Raw genomic sequence first — 20843 nt, forward strand, 5'->3', positions numbered from 1 at the left:
GCCCCTCCTTTCTCACCTTGTCCCTACTTGCAAACACTGTTGACACAGAGTTGTAGAAGTCTCTATGGCCAAACAACCCACCGGGAAGCACTCCTTTCCTGACACATGCCCCTAACTGCTTCTCGCCTCATGCCACATTGTAACGTGATTTGTTTACACATCCTTCCTGCCCACTGTGCTCTTCGCTCTTTGATCTCAGAGACAGTGGTATTTATCTCTGAATGCTGGGAACGCTCAGTACTGCTTAACACAGATGGGTGCCCTTGGCCCAGTCACTGAAGTCATGAGGTCTGAGAGTCCATTACGTGTCCCTCAGAGTCCTACAATGACCACGTACGTCATCCTGCAGAGTCCACGGAAGGAAACTTGTCTCTGGGCCAAAGGTCCACAGGGCTTTTCCTGGCTTCTTCTGACTTGTTCATGGGGAGCTATCCACCGTGTTTTCTCTTAGCTGGTTTATTATACTTTCTTCCCCCTTGCAAGTCCCCTCTCTGTCTTAGTGTCTTGGTAAAGGAAAACTCTAGACTTCCTGTTGTGGGCTCCTTTCCTGAACTCCATAGAAGTCCTTGCTCTTTAGTGATGAAGAATGTAATCTTTGGCTCAGTACATTTCCTCTGCTCCATTTCATTTCATTTCATTTCTTTTTTTTTATTTTTGAGATAGAGTCTCGCTCTGTCACCCAGGCTGGGGTGTAGTGGCGCCATCTCAGCTCACTGCAAGCTCTGCCTCCCGGGTTCACGCCATTCTCCTGCCTCAGCCTCCCGAGTAGCTGGGACTACAGGCGCCCACCACCACGCCTGGCTAATTTTTTGTATTTTTAGTAGAGACGAGGTTTCATCATGTTGGCCAGGCTGGTCTCGATCTCCTGACCTTGTGATCCTCCCCTCTCAGCCTCCCAAAGTGCTGGGATTACAGGCGTGAGCCACCATGCCCGGCTCCATTTTATTTCTTTTTGTGATAATGTACTCATAATGCAGTATTTACCGTCTTAACCAGTTTTAAGTGTACATACAGTTCAGTGGTATGAAATACATTCATAATGTTGTGTAACTACCACCACCAACCAGCTCCAAGCCTCTTTTTGTCTTGCAAAACTGAAACTCCATACCCATTAAACAAGAACTCCCCATTTCTCCCTCCCTCAACCTGGCAACCACTGTTCTACTCTCTGTCTCTGTGATTCTGACTATTCTATGTCCCTCATGCAGGTAGAATCATACAGTATTTGTCTTTGTGTGTGACTGGCTTATTTCACTTAGCATAATATCTCTATTTCACCCACTTTGTATCAGAATATTCTTTCTTTGTAAGGCTGAATAATACTCCATTGTATGGATGTACTACATGTTGATTATCCACTCATCTTTTGACGAACCCTTGGGTTACTGCCACACTTTAAGCTATTGTGAATAATTCTCCTATAAACTTGGGTGTACAAATATCTCTTCAAGTCCCTGCTTTCAGTTCTTTTGGGTATTTACCTAGATGTAGAGTTGCTAGATCACATGGTAATTCTATTTTGAACTTTCTGAGGAACCACCATACTGTTTTTCAGGTGGCTGTAGCATTTTGCATCCCCACCAAAAATGCCCAGGAGTTGCAGTTTCTCCACATCCTTGTCAACACTTATTTTCTTTCTTTCTTTTTTTGTCATCACAATGGGTGTTAGGTAGTATCTTATTATAGTTTTAATTTGTATTTCTCTAATTATTAGTAATGCTGAGGATCTTTTCATGTGATTATTGGCCATTCGTATATCTTCTTTGCAGAAATGTCTATTCAAGTACTTTGCACATTTTTGAATGAGACTTTTTATTGTTGAGTTTTAGGTGTTCTCTGTATATTCTGGATATCAAGCCCTTATCAGATAAATGATTTGCAAATATTTCTTCCCCTTCTGTGGGTTGCCTTTTTACTCTATCGGTATTGTCTTTTGATGTATAAAATTTTAAAATTTTTATGAAGTCCTATTTATGTATTTTTTCTTTTGTTGCCTGTGTCTTTAGTGTCTTGTCTAAGAAACCACCACCAAATCCAAGGCCATAAAGCTTTTGCCCTATGTTACCTCTAAGAATTTTATAGTTTTTGGTTTTACATTTAGGTCTATCATTCATTTGGAGTTATATTTTGTATATATATTAAATAAGCATGCAACTTCATTCTTTTGCATGTAGGTATCCAGTTTTCCCAGCACAATTTGTTGAAAGACTGTCCTTTCCCTACTGAATGCTCTTGGCACCCGTGTCTTTCTGGACTCTCTGTTGTCTTCCATTGGTCTATAGGTCTGTCTTAATTCCAAGACCATTCTGGTTTTGCAGTAAGCTTTGAAATAAAGAAGTGGGAATTCTCCAACTTTGTCCTTTTTCAAAATTGTTTTGGCCATTCAGGGTCCCTTGAGATTCCGTATGAATTATAGGATGGGTTTTTCTATTTCTGCAAAAAATGACATTGTGATTTTGACAGGGATGCATTGAATCTGTAGATCACTTTGGATAATATTGACCTCTTAACAATAGTAAGTATTCTAATACATTAACATGGGACATGTTTCCAGTTATTTATGTCTTTTAAATTTTCCTTTGGCAATGTTTTGTATTTTTCATTGCAAAAGTCTTTCATCTCATTGGCAAATTCCTAAGTATTTTATTCCTTTTGATGCTATTGTAAATGAAGTTGTTTCTGTAATCTCCTTCCAGACTGTTCATTGTTAGTGTATAGAAATGCAAGTCATTTTCATGTGTGATGTATTCTCCTCCATTCTGTTTTTATAATCACAATGCCTATCTTTCCCTTGCCAAGCTGTCCTCTCCTTATCACTTCAAGTGTGTGTGTTTTAGTGCCTTGCTTAGCTTGTTCTCTTTGGGGACAGGGTGAGACGAGTCTGGTGGGGAGATTGGAAATGTTATTTTGTTTGTTAGAGACTGGAGACTTTTCTCACTTTCAGTCATTTAGGTCACATACATTAAACACCAGAAACTTCTTACCAAGCATTGTGAGTTATGTTCATAAATCTTTTGCCTTTTAGCACCAGCTGACCGATCCATCCCCCTCTGGACCTGAGTTTCTGTCCAGCATTCTGCCTTTGTGAGGGACCCACCCTGACTACATGCTCAGGGACAGCTAGACTCTCCACTATTTGACCTTAAGCATCCGAATAAAATTTGAACAGCCTAGGCTCACGGTGTCTTTTAATCTGCATAATGACAAACACTGTTTTTTTTTTTTTTTTTTTTCCAATATCTAGGAACAACTAGGTTTTTCCTTCACTTAAAAAATACACATTTGGTATCATATAATTAAATCTGAGACTTTATTTTTGACAGAAGATAAGAATTATTACTAGTTCCAACTCTTCTTCAAAATAATGTGTGGAATTTTATTCTGAACTTTTAGTCTACTCCCCCTCATTTCCTTCCTTACTTCCAAAATGGAAAGCATTATGTTAACTTTTGTAATGATACAAAAGTTTGGTCAATTGTTTGGTCAGTTAGAAGAGATGGGCTTCTAGAGTTGGAAAGGGGGTCAGGGCTAACTGGGTTCCAAACTCTCATTTTACAGGGAAGGAGAATTAAGTGACCTATCCAATGTCAGGTAGCTAGAAAGAGGCAATAATGAGATCTTAACGTCAAGTAAATCCTTCTACCCTACCATTAAAAAAAAAAAAATCCTGTTATTTTATTGATAGCATTGAAGAAATATGGTGGCTCCAGGAAAGAATGTATTGTAACAACTGAGAAGGGATTTCCATGTTTTTTAGGATCTGTGATGTGCCAGAAACTATGACACTTTATATGAACTTTTCTCGTTTAATCTCTGTGGAAGTTTTGTTACATTTCCATTTTACAAATAGGGAATCTGAAACTCACTAAAGTTAGGTAGCAGCCATGAAGAGCCTGGCCAGGACTTGAACCTGGGTTTTTCTCCAAAGTCTTGATTCTGAAAGTTGACCTCCTGTTCCCTACTGCTTCTTTTTTTTTTTTTTTTTTTTTTTTTTTTTGAGATGGAGTGTCACTCTTTCACCAGGCTGGAGTGCAGTAGAGCGATCTCCACTCACTGCAAGCTCCACCTCCCAGGTTCAAGGGATTCTCCTGCCTCAGTCTCCCAAGTAGCTGGGACTACAGGTGCCCGCCACCATGCCTGGCTAATTTTTTGTATTTTTAGTAGAGACGGGGTTTCACTATGTTAGCCAGGATGGTCTCGATTTCCTGACCTGATCCACCTGCCTCGGCCTCTCAAAGTGCTGGCATTACAGGCGTGAGCCATCGCACCCGGCCTCCTCTTCCCTCTTGAAGCAGATTTATGTGTATCAAAATAACAGTAGAACAGTAAATGCTTGATTAAGGTTTATAAAATACCCACCACCATGCCCGGATAATTTTTTGCCTTTTTAGTAGAGACAAGGTTTCACCGTGTTAGCCGGGATGGTCTTGATTTCCTGACCTCGTGATCAGCCCACCTTGGCCTCCCAAAGTGCTAGGATTACAGGCGTGAGCCACTGCGCCCAGCCCCCGGCCCCCAGCATTTATTATTCTTATAGAGAGGATGTATAGTTTCTTGACATTGGATCTTCAGGAAAATCAATTATTGTATTTAGAGATAAGCTGTAAGTTTCCTTAGGCATTCTGGGGAAAGCTATCTACATTCCACATCAGAAAACATGAATTCACAGCCTGGTGCCATTGCCCTCATCCTTAGCCCTGAGGATAATAATTTCTCCTCCTTTGGGCCAGGCACCTCACTAGACACTGGCCAAGGACGTTGCAGTTTGGCTTTCTATCTTCCATGGGGGTTACGAGCACTGGTTTTGGAGTCACAGGCTTAGTTCAAACTCTGGCTCTTTCTATGGGATCTTGGGCTCTCCCTGTTTAGTTTTTCTCATCTGCAAAATGGGAATGATGCCAATCTCAAAGGACTGTTGTGAGGATTAAATGAGGGAATACTTGTAACATGTGGCATGTGGTAGGTACTCAGTAAATGTAAGCGCATTCTATACTGTAAAGTACTATGCGAATGTAAGAATGTTTTACTTGACTGTAATATAAGTATTACATTACTATGATGTTCAGTGGAAATTTTCTGTTACGCTTCTTACTTTTATCCGTTATTCCTTTTGATCCATCAGAGGCCAGCAGAAATAGTAGACGAGGAAGAAGATGGAGAGAAGGCAAACAAGGATGCAGAACAGAAAGAAGACTTTTCAGGAATGAATGGTGACCTTGAAGAGGAAGGAGGTAGGGAGGCTACAGATGCCCCTGAGCAAGTCAAAGAGATTCTGGGTCACAGTGAGGAGCAGGCAGGCCCTGCTCGTGTAAATGGAGGCACCGATGAGGAAAATGGTGAGGAGCTGGACCAGGTTAATAATGAGCTTCAACTGGCCCTGGACGAGGAAAGAAAGTCTCAAGGAGCTGGCAGTGGACAAGATGAGGTATTTCTATTGCTTTTGCTTACTTATGTGAATGCATGAATACATGAATACATGTGTGTGTACATGTGTGCATTTAGAGAATTAACCAAGTGTTTAGGACTTGTATTGAAACCACTTATGGTTGAGTAGGAAAGATTCAATACCATTTAATCACTTATTTACTAGTTATTTCAACCATTTAACAACTGCTGCCATTGACCTATCCGGCAGTCCATATGTCTGCCCTTCCGCCATTCATACATTTAGCCATTCATCCATCCATCTATCCACCTCCTGCCTCATTTTACAAGAAAATGTGCAGAGCCTTCTAAGAACATACATAATCATAGAATGAAATATAAAAAAGTAAAACTAAGACCAGAGAAGGTAGAAAGTAGAAAAGAATATCAAGACCAGTGAGACCTAGACATGAAATAAAGAATGCTCTCTCTATTATGAGCGACTTCTTTGATCTGTAGAAGTACTGAAGTCTACTTTGCTTATTCTACTTTAAATATGTTAATCGAATTAAGCGTTCAACGCATCAGACACTGGTAGTATACAGTTCTATTTATTATACAGAGAGGATAAAGAAATATGTGGTGAAAATAAAGGAACAGAAAAAGTAATATGTGGTAAAACCTCTCTCTTCCTAGCCTGTGCTTCCACGTCTGACCCTGGAGCTGGATACTCATCAGTCCCGGCATTCTTCCATGGGACAGTATGACCCCGTTGCTGCCAGGCTCAAGCTGAGTCTCATAGCATAAGAGGCAGGATGTTCTCCATAACATTCTCACCATCTACTTATCCCATCCCTTCCTGTCTATCCATCAGATCGAAGTCCACCTCCCTCAAGGCTGTAGCCGCTGAAGTGGGCCTTGGTCTACTCATTCCTAATACCCACTATGATGAATGAGGTCTACTTGATTATTTATTATTGATGCATCTGATTTATCTTGCTTAGGGAGAGCAAGTTTAGCAGTGGCAAAATGCAAAATGTTTTGGTGGCCAGGTTTCAATAACAGTACAAAGTTATCTGTAATCTACTATATGGCATATTCAAAATGTTCTTAACATCTAAATGAAAATGCTCAGTATGTCTCTCATTTTATCTTTTCTCTAGGTGAGATAATCACAGTCCTATTCTATAAGAAATTCCCCATATGTAGTTATACATAGTCCTCAGTGTCATTTATATGGCAACTGTAATAGTAGGTTTCCTACAACTCTTTGTTGTAGTAGCTTTTGATGAAAGCTTACAAAATGCAATCAAAGTGTAATTCTATGTGGGACTAGATAGTAAGATCCAAGCATGATTTTTTCCAGTGGTCTAGCTTAATTCAACATATGACATAAATAGATTTTACAGAAATGAATGGATTGCTGTCCTTCCGTCTTCCATAAATATAACTTTAAAAAATAATCCTGTAATTTGCAATGATGTGGATAAACCTGGAGGATATTATGTTAAGTGAAATTAGCCAACCAAAGAAAGACAAATACCATATGATCTCACTTATATGTGTAATCTAAAAAAAGTTAAACTCATAGAAGTCAAAGCTAGAATGGTGGTTACCAGGGACTGAGTATGGGGTTGGAGAGATGTAGGCCCAACGATACAAAATTTCTGTTAGAAAGGAGGAATAAGTTCAAGAGATCTATTGTATAACAAGGTGTCTAAAGTTAATAACAATGTATTGTATACTTGAAAATCACTAAGAGAGTAGATTTGAAGTGTTCTCGCCACAAAAGATGATAAGTACAAGAGGTAAAGTGTATGTTAATTAACTCCATTAAGCCATTCCACAATGGATACATATTTCAAAACATTTCGTACACTATAAACATACAATTTTTATTTGCCAATTATGATAAATAATTTTTAAAGGGGAAAAATAGGCTTTTGATAGGAATTGGGCATCTGTCAAGATCAAGGTTACATAGTTTGGCAATGGCCTGTGGTATGTAATGAGGGTGAATCTAAATTCTTGGGAATTCAAATAAGGAAGTGCATAGTTTGTCATTTTTTTGAGACAAGGTCTAATTAGGGACTTGTTTTTTTGAGACAAGGTCTCACCCTGTTACCCAGGCTGGAGTTCAATGGCATGATCACAGCTCACTGCAGCTTTGACCTCCCGGGCTCAAGTGATCCTCCCACTTCATCCTCCTGTGATAGCTGGTACCACAGGTGCCACCTTGCCAGGCTATTTTTATTTTTTTTGAAATATGGAAGAAGTCTCCCTATATTACACAGGCTGGGTTTGAACTCCTGGGCTCAGTGAATCCTCTTGCCTTGACCTCTCAAAGTGATGAGATTACATGCATGCACCACCACGCCCAGTCTAATTAGGGATTAGTAACAGAGCAGTGACTCACAAAGAGATTTAATCTTATTTGACTCATCTCTTTCTTATAACAGTGATATATTTTATCTTGTTCTCTCTAGCATATTAGTATAGGTATATTTTAAGCATACCAAAATATATGAAAAACCAAATTTATGTGAATTATAAGTTAAAAAATTAATAATTAACTTTTACAGAAGGACTGTCTACTAATAAAATGACTAGAAATTCCGTTCACCGTGTAACATTTTGTTCCATGTAACAATTCTTGTACAAAGCGAGGTATGATTGTAGGAAAACAGCAGGAAATACAGAGAATTTACAAGAAACAATTGACATTTATTGAGATTGAACTTGTACTATATTCAAGATACCATTTGAGACATTTCACAAAGGAACAATGTGAAATCAGACACAGTACCAGTAATACATATATATTATTTCTTTTTCAAAAAATCAATCATGGCCTGTGTGGTTTGGGGAACCTGGAACTACTCTGTCCCCCAGACTGGGTGCCCTTGTTGGGGCTGTGGAGCCTCTAGGATTTCACAGAGCAGAATTTGCAATCCAGCTAGTTCTAATCTTGCCTACTTAGTTTTCAGTGTAGTCGGGGAAAGATGAGTTGTACATGAGACAATATCATTATGAACAGGAGAAACCCAAGTGGCAGGAGCAATAGTTGCTGTTGGAGAAATGCTGCCTCCACATTTTGATTTTCTGTCTTGTTCTTATCTACTTGATACTTGATGGTGCTTGGTACCATATTCACAATGAATTTGTGAATTCTAGGAGGAAACTAAAATTAGGAGAATGTCTCTGAATTCTTTCTTGCTTTATCTCTGAAAATGCTAAACTGAAAAGTATAAATATATTAAAGAAAAGCTCAAAGAGAAATAAAGAAAAAATGCGAAAAATAAAGCCTGCAGCATACAAAATGAGTCAGTGCCTTTAAAGCACTAGTAGATTATGGACCCCAAAAGGACTTTTGTACAACTGTTGAGAAAACAGTATGTCCACTGGGTAATGATAGACAAAAAAACAAAGGGAACCCAAAGAACTCTTTTCAGTTAAATAGTTACATAATTAAATAGACTCTTGAGTAATTTTTTCTTTATAAATGTCATTACCTTTGTGAACCAAACACCTAAACACCTTTGTTTTGATCTATTTTCTTCTAGGCTGATTTAGACCCTCAAAGACCACCAAGGCCAGAAGTAAGAATTACTAGTCCAGAAGAAAATGAAAACAACAAACAAAACAAGGACTATGCTGCCGTGGCATAGAAGATTTTTAAAAGGAGAGTATATGGATCACAAGAAAAATGAAGGGTTATAAAACTTGAAAGATAAGCACATAGTCATTTCTGAATATAATGTGACACTATGGTCGAATACTACCTACTGAATTTTAACATTAGAAGCATACTGGAAAGACCAGATAACTTTAAATGGCTACTAAAGGATAATTACTTATTTTATTGCATGTGTTTTAAAAAGTCATATAGAAATATTAAATAAGAGGGACAGAGTAGAATTTGCACTGTAAGACAATTTGCCACTTGTATTTGTAAAGGATGAAAAATAGGATCAGTCTTATTGTACGCTTTATTATAAATTTAGAAGGCAATTTATTATAAAGAATTTTTGTCTAGGAAGGCATAGAATTTTAAAGAACTGGTAATAGGAAAGCATGTACTATTTTCTTAAAGCAATAAACTCTTGAATGAACAAATTGCCATTTACTTTCAGACATAATTTGGAGACGGCAACAGATCAAAATGTGTCCATGATTTGTTAACATGCCTTTCTTTCTTCCTCCTTAGCCAAAATCCACCTTAAATGAACTACAAAGACAGTGCGAGGTGTTCATTTTGGTGGGAGGAAACATTGGTTCAGAGTGTTAGTGACTGGTATTGCCATGCCCTTCCTTCAGTGCTTTCAGGCTTGCATGCTTGTGGCTGCAATGGTGCACACTCAGGAAGGAATTGTAAAGGAGCACCGGTTATATTATAAAGCCTGGATGTATGGTTTGCAGATAATGGAAATCCTATGGATTTTCACTGATCCAGCCTATCTTTACTCATAATATCTCTCACTTCTCTCTCATGTTATTAAATTAGAGAACCTGATATTGGCTATTCCAAAGATTAAATTATTTTCAAATAGTTTTTAACAAAAATAAAACAGTGTATTAGGAAGAAAAAAGTAGACTATATGAAGAGTTTGTGACTACTCAATTTAACTTGTTTTTTGTCTTATTTCTATTAGGACTGTTTTACTATATTTTTGCCCTAGGGATATCAGCAAATATTTACTTTTCCTAGCATGATATATTTAGAATTTCAAGCAAATTTCGTTATAATTAGAAGGCATCTGATAGATATTGTTAAGAAAAACTTTAGAAGTTACTATAATGAAACCAATGCCTGAAGCACAACTTTGTGGACTGATTAAATTGATTTATAGTTGCCTTGTGAGGCATACATGGGGAAAACATAAAAACAATTTCATTCTTTTTTTGAATTCTTAAGAGATGTTCTTCCATAAATATAGAAATAATATATTTTTCTTAAAGGATATATTTTTAATGATGTGGAAGTTGTAAGCTTGAAATTTTAACTTCCAGTGCTTTTCTAAAATTCATAATTATAAGTTTAAAAGATTTTTTTCTCTTCCAGGTTTCATTTGGAATAAAGAGTTGGCAGTTATATAAGTACTTTATAATACTATAGAAAATAGATGTGTTTTTTCTTAACACAATTTTAGTATTTTCCACAGATCAGAAGTGTAAACAGAGATGATAATGTAACAGTATTTGGAAGAGATAATGACACAAGGATATAGTGATCTGGGAGCATGAATTATAAACAGGGGTACTATGTTTCTGGTATAAAATCTAAATTGTGCTTTCTACTAGCCTTTTTCAAATGGGATGATATAAAGTGCTGTGGGCTATAAGCAACAATCTTGGGTTGCTAGGCGAATAGACCAATTGGTTGTTATTATTATTATTATTTGAGATGAAGTCTGGCTCTTGTCGCCCAGGTTGGGTGCAGTGGCACAATCTCGGCTTATCGCAACCTCTGCCTCCCCAGTTCAAGTACCTGAGCCTCCCGAGTAGCTGGGATTACAGGCGTCCACCACCACGCCCGGCTAGTTTTTGTATTTTTAGTAGAGACGGGTGTTTCACCATGTTGACCAGGCTGGTCTCAAACTCCTGACCTCAGGTGATCTACCTGCCTCAGCCCCCAAAAATGCTGGGATTACAGGCGTGAGCCACCGCACCCAGCCCCAATTGGTCTTTTAGTATTACATATGTACACTATTACTGGGTCTGGAGTTAATGATTTCAAATAGTTTATTAAAATAACTGATTAAATGTAAGAAATTATAACTAATTATCAAGGTGATTCTCTTTACTTCAATAGAGAGTTTCTCTTTCTCTTTTCCTCCTTTAATAAAAATATATTTTTTTCTTGTCCTTTTATTCGTTATATTATGAAGCTTAGGTTTTAGGAAACTCCTTGAGCGTCATTTTAATGATGCACAACGTTGATGTTTTACACGAATAATAACGTTTGGTATTTTAAATATACTTCAAGGAGGTAGTCGGCCACAATAACTGCACCAAAAAAACTTAAAAATGGGGACATATTCATCCCTTGTGTGTGTATATTTTACCACCTGTTGACAAGATACAATTGTGACCTATTTTGAGGGGATGAATAACAACTTATCACTTTAAGACACTTTGCAAACATGTTACTAAAATAAGGTGCCTACCCAAGGAAAAAATCATTCACTGGGAATTAAAATTGTGGATGTCACTTCAGAGATGACTTTAACATAAATGCTAAAAGTTCATTCACCTCGCAAATGTGGCAGTTTTATCTGTGGGGAATGGTGGTCTCTGTAGCAGACTAGCTCCCCAAATTAAATGAAACTCATTGACAGACCTGGGACCATTTATGTGAGTGGACAGATAAGATCTTGGTTAGACTTCATGTACTGTTTTCTAAAGAGGGTGCTATGGAAAACATGATGCTTTTATGTGATAACCAATATAATGCTTTAAGGTGTTAATTCTTTGTGATGCTCTATACATAGTTTTTATAGTTTTATGAAACTACTTTGTTAAACTTATCTGGATTTTAAGACGCTTGTAAACAAATGATTAGTAAAATTGGGGCATTAAGAATTTTACAGAGCAAATAAAGAAGATTTTGACAAAAGTCATTTTGAGGCTAAGGATGTTTTACCTGGGTTAGCTTCTGTTAAAATAGCTATTAAGTGCCCATTGACCTATAGTTATAAAATATGATACTATGACCATAAAATAACTTTTTACTTGTTATTCTTCTCTATGATCTTAGGATGACATTTTTTTTTCTATGCCTTTTTGGGGAATATTAGGATGCCACACTCATAGGAAAAGTGTGATGCTACCATGCCTCCTGTTTTATTACAAATGTGTGAATTCTTGCTATGTGGTGTGTGAAGACAGAACTATCCCATACATATGTGGTTCAGAGTGAGAGATCTCTAGGCTCACAGTTGTGAACCATATTACTATAGTATTATTCATGCTAACTCTTCCAATTTATAGCTCATAAACTAACGTCTTCAACATTTTCATTGAATGACCTACCTTATACACAAAGGATAAAGTTCATTCACCTAGAAAAAATCTGCATTTAAATTAGTGACTGCAAGACAACAGGAAGCTTTCTTTCATTTTTTGTTCAACAAACAGCAAAAGCAAAGTTTGAAAAGTAGATTAATTGATGAACAGAAAGCATCTCATGGAAACTGTTGCCAATCTGAACAGAAATATAGCATGAAGACATAGATATGTATCAAATACTTATACAGATGCACTCACACACTTTAAAACATTAAAAAGGCCTCCTGAGGCACAGCGTTATTCATAAAACAAAGCTCTTTTGGGTGAAGTTGAGAGAAGTGATGAGTTAAAACGTGAGAGGAAATGCTAAGAAATGATATATATGATGGTGCTTTAAATCTTGATTTCCTAAGACTTTAAGAGATTTATAATTCTTCTCCAAATAAGAAAGAAACCAGCATGTCAATGAAAAATGTATTCTAGGGAGGTGTTGAAACAAATCTGGTTTTTAAAATGTGATATATCACATAAACCAAAACAGAAACCAAGACATATATATATCTTGTTTTCCTAAAGTAACTTCAGAGCATGGGTCCTTTCCATCAACCTTAAGCACAGTACATTTCAGGTGCAGATTCTTTTATACCAACACAGACTCTGTTATTACTGTTTGTGACCGCGTGTGTGCATGTGTGATTTACATAGATGTATCAGGACTCTCTTTCATACCAGTTAGCTAGGTGTATCACAAATGGAATGAAAGACCTACTTATTGGTCCACTAGTTTATATAATGTTCAGGTTCCGTGCAGAAGCATTTTGGCATTCTTATGTTAATATAATGTACTCCAGGAATGAAACCTTTTTTGTTTGTTTTTGTTTTTGTTTTTGTTTGTTTGAGACGGAGTCTCGCTCTGTTGCCCAGGCTGCAGTGCACCAGTCTGTAGTGCAGTGGCGCGATCTCGGCTCATTGCAAGCTCCGCCTCCCAGGTTCATGCCCTTCTCCTGCCTCAGCCTCCTGAGTAGCTGGGACTATAGGTGCCCGCCACCACGCCCAGCTAATTTTTTATTTTTTATTTTTGTATTTTTAGTAGAGATGGGGTTTCACCCTGTTCACCAGGACGGTCTCGATCTCCTGAGCTTGTGATCCACCCACCTCGGCCTCCCAAAGTGCTGGGATTACAGGCGTGAGCCACTGCGCCTGGCCAATGAAACCATTTTTTAAAGGTAAGTCTATTATTCTAAGATGATGAACACATACAGTTCTTTGTCCTTAAATATCATTTTTGTAAATACCATAAGATTTTTCCTTTTTAAAACATGTCAGGGCATTTAGATGGGACTGATTTTTGTTTTCCCTACATGAAATTTGTATATTTCCTCCCATGAAGTTTGAGTGACATGAATAGGAAATATAAGAGTGTTCCCTTATGTTGATAAGGAAAAGGATACTGTTTTTTGAAGATGCATAACATCTTGTAGGATGTGGGGAGTTAGGAAAATTTTTTAAAATGTCTGCATTACTGTAAGGCATTTATAAAATCAGGAGGTAACCAATGGAGCTCCATTGACTTATGCCAACAATGACTTCAGCTTTACTCTAAGAATGGGACCAAATGAATTCTCTGTAGTTTTATCAGCTTCAACCATATAGTTTAATTGTGTTTCATTTATTGTCACTAATGCAGTGACATATGGAAAGGGGGAATGATTGTAGTCATTCTTAGAAGAATTTTCAAGAAAGCTTGTTTTGTCTTTTGCTTCCGTGTTTTTTCTTGTGTTTTAAATCTTTAATGGGTACAATGATAATGGGTGAGTGTTGATGTAAGTAAAGATTAAATTGAGCTCATTGTTTTTATATAATTTATTATGTTTAGAATGTCTCTTTAAGGAAAATTATTTTTGTTTTGATCAAAAAATGAGCATTTAGATTTTTCTCTATCAGTGCTTGCTCTAAAGTGCAGAAGTTTACTTTCTTTTGAGTAGATAGACCTACATTCTATATAATCAAAATGTGTTTAGATGGTTTATTGCTTGTTTAGGATGTTGTGTTGCTAACATTTCATGTATTAATCCTTTTTACAGCATTTTTTTCACAAACACTAGAAACGTTTTTGACTTAATATCATGTAGAAATTCAACACATTAAAAGATACTTCTGTTTCTGTTTGGCATGGATATTCAGCTTCATTATGTAAAGAATTTTTTTTTTTTACAGTTTCACATACCTGATGTTTATTTGATAAAAATTTTAGGTATATTCAAAATGTCACCATTATTTTATGAAATAGTTTTATAGAAACATAGGTCCAGAATTTTTATTATAAAGGCATATTTAAAAACAGAATAAGGTACATACATTACATGCTTTTTGTGTACATATATCTATAGGAATCAATTTACAATTTTCCAAAAACATTTTGCTTTAGTTTGTGGATATTCACTGCTTTCATTCTATTTTTGAATTAAATAGTTTTGCTATTTTCTCTATGTTTGAGAAACCAACAGTTAAGCACAAGCATTTTGTTTTATTGATATAACAAATGTGTGACTGAATCCCATGACTAAGAGTACATTAATATATTTCTTGTGCACATGATCAGTTTATCTTTGTTATTCCATATAAGTAAAAAAAAAAAAAGAACAAAAAAGCAAGCCTCCACAACAAATGAGGCATCTAAATTGCCAGAGTCAAATCTCTTTAGACTACATGGTTAATTGACATTAGAAACTTTCTACCACCAACAATGTAATTTCTACAAGGTATTGCAAAATTGCTAGCATGTGTTTGTTGTAAAATATTTATGAAAATAAACAGCTTTCCTGCAGGTCTCCAAGTGTTTTTTTTTTCCCCCCTGGTGGGACTCTATTAAATCCTTGTATAGGATTCTCAAATGCCCTCATAATCAAATTCAGTCCTTCATTAAAAAGAGAAATGATGTAGGATGTCCTACACTTACCTCACTTTTGGTTGATTTAACAAATTCATTGCTTTAATAGTAACAGAAATCATTTTAAAAATACAAAGACAAATACACATTAAGTTCAAAGCTAGTTGAGGCAACTCCCATCGGTTACACTATATTTGTTCTTTTTGGCTACAGGTAACTGTTAGGATTGTCCTGGTTCTCTTTTAATTTCTGGCTACTAATTTAGTGACTTCTCTTAATTCTTTCAATCCCTAAGATCTCCCTGAGCAATCTCATTCACAATCATGATCTTGACAACTACCTATGTGCTTTCGACTTCCAAATCTGTATCTCAAGGTTGGGCTTCTCCCTGGGAGCTGCAGACCTATGTATATAACGTTCAGTTGGATATCTTATAGTTACTTCCAACTCAAATGTTCTCTTCTCTTGAAAATACCTGTTCAACATGTTGTTGATTTCTACAAGCGGATCTCGTATTCAGTACCTTACTGAATTTTTTTTTTTTTTTTTTTTTTGACATGCAGTCTTGCTTTGTTACCAGGCTGGAGTGCAGTGGTGCGATCTTGGCTCACTGCCACCTCCACCTCCCAGGTTCAAGTGATTCTCCTGCCTCAGCCTCCTGAGTAGCTGGGATTACAGGCACCCGCCACTACGCCCAGCTGATTTTTGTATTTTTAGTAGAGGCGGGGTTTCACCATGTTGGCCAGGATGGTCTCGATCTCTTGACCTTGTGATCTGCCCGCCTCGGCCTCCCTAAGTGCTGGGATTACAGGCGTGAGCCACTGTGTCTGGCCCTGAACTACTTCTTAGAAGTGGTTTGTAGTTTCTGTAGGACTTTAAAAAAGACAGTAATATTATCTGCAAAAGTAACATTTGTTTTTTCCTGTTTTGATCCTTAAAATTACTACTTTTTTTCTTATCTTATTGAACAAGCTATAACCACTAGCACATATTGGATGGAAGCAGCAATGGCAGATATTTTTGTCTTCCCTTAACATTGAGGGAACGCTTCTAGTATTTAACATTAAGTGTGATGTTTGCTGATGTGTCTGGTAGATGCCTTATTTCAATTTACTGCTAGTTTTCTAAGAGTTTTATTTTATTTGAAAACTCTGAGTTCATGAGTTATGAATGAATTTTATGAAACTCTGCATCCGTTAAGATTGTTATGTTTCTCCTTTAGTTTTTTTTTTTTTTTGAGACGGAATCTCGCTCAGTCGCCCAGTCTGGAGTTCAGTGGCACGATCTCGGCTCACTGCAAGCGCTGCCTCCCGGGTTGACGCCATCCTCCTGCCTTAGCCTCCCAAGTAGCTGGGACTACAGGCGCCCGCCACCACGCCCAGCTAATTTTTTGCATTTTTAGTAGAGACGGGGTTTCACTGTGTTAGCCAGGATGGTCTCGATCTTCTGACCTCGTGATCCACCCGTCTCAGCCTCCCAAAGTGCTGGGATTACAGGCGTGAGCCACCGAGCCCGGCCTCCTTTAGTTTTTTAAATGTTGTAAATTACATTACTTTGTTCTCTAATGTTAAACTGTTCTTACATGCTTAAGACAAACAATAATTGGTTATATATCATTTTTACATGTTTCTGGATTTGATTTGCTAATATTTAGCATATTTATACCTATGTAAATGGAATTGATCTATTTTGATTGTTTTCATACATCCTCTTTTCTGGTTATGGTAGTAAGGTTATGTTAGCTTCATAAAATAAGGAAGAGGGCTTTCTACTCACTAAAACGTTTGTAGGTTTGGGTCATCTCTTTCTTGAGTGTTTCATTACTTATTCAGCCTGGTATTTGTGTGTGTGTGTGTGTGTGTATATATGATTAAAGTGGTTTTTCTTTTTTAAAATTCAACTTCTTTTCTGGTTACCTGTCTATTCAGGTTTTCTGTTTATTGGCAATCCGTATTTCTTTAAAAAATTGTTCATTTCTTTCATATTTTCAAATTTATTTGGCAAAAGTTATTTATGATATTTTTAGACCTTTTAAAAACTCTTGCCTAAATGTAGTCATGTTCTCTTTCCATTTCCAATATTGTTTACATCTGCTTTTCTGTTTCTTGTTCAATATTGCCAGATATTTGTTTTTATTAATGTTTTCTAAAACAACACATTTTTTAATCCTTTGTACTATTTTTTTCTATTTCCTTATTGCTCTTATCAAAAATACTTCCTTTCTTCTGCTTTCTGTGTGTTTTCTATAATTCCTTAAGTTGAATGCCTTTCTAATTACATTTTGGCTTTATTCATTTCTAACATGCTTTTGAGGCTATAAATTTACTAGTGTGTATCATATTAGCTATAACCTCAGATTTTGATGTAAATTATTTTTTATGGTCATTTGGCTTTAAATAGGTTTTGTAATTTTCTGTTTGTTCATTGACTCATGGGTAAATGTGTGCTGTGAGTGCTCTACCCAGATCCCATTTCACTTGGCTGGTGCACCCACCTGTCAAATGCTATGTGTGTTCTTTCACTTTAGCACAGCCACTGTAACTATGACAAGTCCTTGCACTGGCAACTGGCACATAGCTGACCAAGATGGTCACAACTACACCTAGGGATGCTTTTTCATCACCTCCGAGTGACTGTTTACTTGCTTCAGAGAATTGCCCACAGTCGAACAGAAGCTGCCTTGGCCGGGATGTTCCCTCCTTGCATTAATAGCTTGCAGTCAACAACAGACTGACCGAAAAAGAAAGGTGTCATCCCTTTGCTTCAAGGTGGGACTAACTCTGATGCAGTGTGTGTATTGGAGTTGCACACTCTGCATCCCTTTGTCTCAAGGTGGGATCAGGCTGCAGGTACTTTTCGACTACATCTTGCAATACTTGTAATCTGCATCTCGGGCCACATCTTGCTTTACTTTCCCCTCCACCCTGTCCTGCTTCTCCCACTCCTCTTATGAACCATCCCTCAATAAACTATAGAAGAATCCCCATCTCAGGTTCTGCATCTAGGGGGCCCAACTTAAGACAGGGTATCAGAAGAGCTTAGGCTTTGGAAATAGATTTTTCAGGATGGAATTCTGGGAATGGATAACTTGCGGGCCTGACAGCAATGGATATCTCATCACTGGAGGTAAATGGAGTTTTGATAGTCTCTGGCAGGTTGTAGCAGTGTGGTTGTGAAGATTTTCATCTGCAGCAAACTGGGACAGTATATAGGTTGAAAGGGATGCACTAACTAGCGCAATGCCTGTGGAGTTTGGAGTGTAAACCAAAAAGGGACTGAGACAGATCTCAGTCGATTAGAAGTTTATTTTGCTGAGGTTGGGGACATGCCTGGGAATAAGAACAAAAGTTACTGTAGGATCTGTGACCGGTGCTTTTTCCCTAAAGGATTTTGGAAATTTCAGCATTTAAGGGGAAAGAGCAAGCAGGAGGGGAAGAAAAAAGTGAGGGAGGGCAAGCAATAAGGCAACTGATTATAGTCTTGTGAGCCTTTGAGTAGTACTCGGTGAATCTACATTTTACGTGATTAAAAAGACAGTAGGGGAAAAAGTCAATTAGGCATTTGTCTCGCACTCAGTAAATCTGTGTTTCACATAAGATAAAGTAAGCATGTGAAATTACAGCTATCTGGGAACAAAAGAAAAGCAGTTTTTTTGTTGTTTGTTTTTGGTGTGACTCAGCCCCCAAGCTTAACTTTCCCTTTGGCATAGTGAGTTTGAGGTCCTGACATTTTACTTTTCTTTCACAGGAGGTATGTGCAGAAATAGTAACTCTAAGGCAGATTATGGAATTAGGTTGCTTTCACTAAGCACGCTTTAAGAATTGAAAAACAAATGACAGACTCAGTTCTATTAACCATTCAAAGCCAAGCGTGAAATTCAGAGGACTTCACTGGTAACACTTAAAAGAATACTTTTCCCCCACATTCAAAAGCAGATAGAGCTGAAGATCAGAACTAGTACTTAATAAGAGATACTGAGTTCTCAGCCTAGGCAAGTTTCCCCCAATGTCAAGTCCTTAATGGGGAAGGATTAGAACCCCAGGACTTGGTGTAGGACAATCAGGGTACATGCACTTGAGAACTTGGAACCTCCTCCACTTTCCTCTGAACCATTTGCATGTGTGGAAATGATCCGTTCTCCTTTGTTGGAAGGTAGAGGCCCCTCATTACCTGAAGTCTATGCAGAGGCCTCAAATGGGAGCAGAGCCCACTTACTAGACAATGCTTACTCTCCTGCAAGAAACAGGGTGGCATGCCTAGAGTTAATTCTGAGGGTGTTGGATCAACTGGGGGAAGAGTATATAACTGGATAAGGAAGAGTTTGTAAATTTGGGGCCATGCCCTGGTGACACAGGATTTAACCCCTCCAGCAAAGGTCCTGAAAGACGGATCTCATGTGCTGCTGGGATGACTCTTGGAAGATTGCAAAAAGCACATGTTCCAATTACATGAAGTAGAGATGCCAGACTGTGATGGCAGACTATGGAGGAAGGGATCAAAAGGCACAATGATATGAGCATGCCAGATTGAGTCTCCTATATAAAACAGAGAAGTGTTAGGAGAGCTTGCAGGCACAACATTTGTCAAGGTGTTCAGTGTACTGGTGAACACCAGCATTTTAGAGAAGCTCAGTAGTGGCTATACTAGATAAGGTGGAAAGTAGGAGATGCCATTGGAAAACTGAGTTCTCTAGCAGCAGTAAAGATAATGGGGATCCCAGAATAGCACTTAACCATCGGAAGCAAGGTGGGAATTATTATGGACAGCAACATTGGAATGACAACCAGAAGGCCTTGACTTGCAGGATCTGTAAAGATGGTCAACAGGATATAGTGTTTCTAAAGGCAAGATGTATGGGCAGCTATCAAGGGTGTGCTTAATGTATTTTATCAAGTGGAGTAAAGAATGGTTGAGCAGAAGGCTGAGGTCAGCTGTTCCAATAAACAGTGAACATCCTTTGGCTGGGTTTCATCCTGAACTATTTTTTAGTCAGAACCCATCAGCTGAAGAAGCTGGGTCCTTACGAGGAGGACTCAGAAACACCCTGGCATAGGCAGTTTAGTAATTCCTCAAGTCCTTCCCCAAAGTGACCTACAAGCCAATTCCTCAGATAATCTAGACACTGACAAAAGGGAAATGCAAAGCTTTTTTGAGCACTGTTGGATTCCAAGTTGACACTGATTCTTGAAGACCCAAAGTAACACGTGGTCTCTATTACAGTAGGACATATGAGAGTGAGATAATAAATGGAGTCCTCACCAAAGTCCATCGCACAGTGGGTCCTCTGCATTCACGGACCCAGTGAGTGGTCATATTTCTTCAGTCCCAAATGTATAATCAGAATCACCATTGTTAGCTGTTGACAGAATCTTCACACGTGAGTCCCCATGAACTATAGATTTTCTTATTTTTTATAATTTTAAGTTGTCTTCTACTGGAAGGACCTATGAATCATAGAATAAGAGGTATTATAGTAGAAAAGGCCAAGTAGAAGCCTCTGAAATGCCCCCTCCCAGACCAGTAAAATAAAATATCACATATTGAGGGAATGGAAGGTATTAGTGCTATCCTCAAATATGTA

General features: G+C 37.7%; 1 protein-coding gene and 1 non-coding gene across 7 annotated transcripts in view; one reads left to right on the forward strand and one right to left on the reverse strand.

Annotated features, from left to right (window-relative positions):
• The window catches only part of LOC105482535 (doublecortin domain containing 2), a 195422-nt gene extending 180400 nt beyond the window's left edge, over nucleotides 1-15022 (forward strand). For 3 of the 6 annotated variants that reach the window (XM_011742665.2, XM_071097533.1, XM_011742667.2), the window contains 3 exons: nucleotides 5123-5425; nucleotides 6061-6174; nucleotides 8928-9015. In XM_011742665.2, the coding sequence (XP_011740967.2) occupies nucleotides 5123-5425; nucleotides 6061-6171 (414 nt within the window). In that variant the 3' untranslated portion in view covers nucleotides 6172-6174; nucleotides 8928-9015. Of the gene's footprint in view, nucleotides 1-5122; nucleotides 5426-6060; nucleotides 6175-8927 lie in introns of all 6 variants that reach the window. The other 3 variants (XM_011742666.2, XM_011742668.2, XM_071097534.1) reach the window with 2 other exon arrangements.
• Nucleotides 15023-17788: 2766 nt separating this feature from the next.
• Nucleotides 17789-17893, reverse strand: LOC112426821 (small nucleolar RNA SNORD46). The gene has a single exon (XR_003018225.1). It is a non-coding gene; the product is annotated as a small nucleolar RNA SNORD46 (small nucleolar RNA).
• Nucleotides 17894-20843: the final 2950 nt, after the last annotated feature.

The sequence above is a fragment of the Macaca nemestrina genome, chromosome 5 (assembly GCF_043159975.1).
Source record: "Macaca nemestrina isolate mMacNem1 chromosome 5, mMacNem.hap1, whole genome shotgun sequence".
Taxonomy (NCBI): domain Eukaryota; kingdom Metazoa; phylum Chordata; class Mammalia; order Primates; family Cercopithecidae; genus Macaca; species Macaca nemestrina.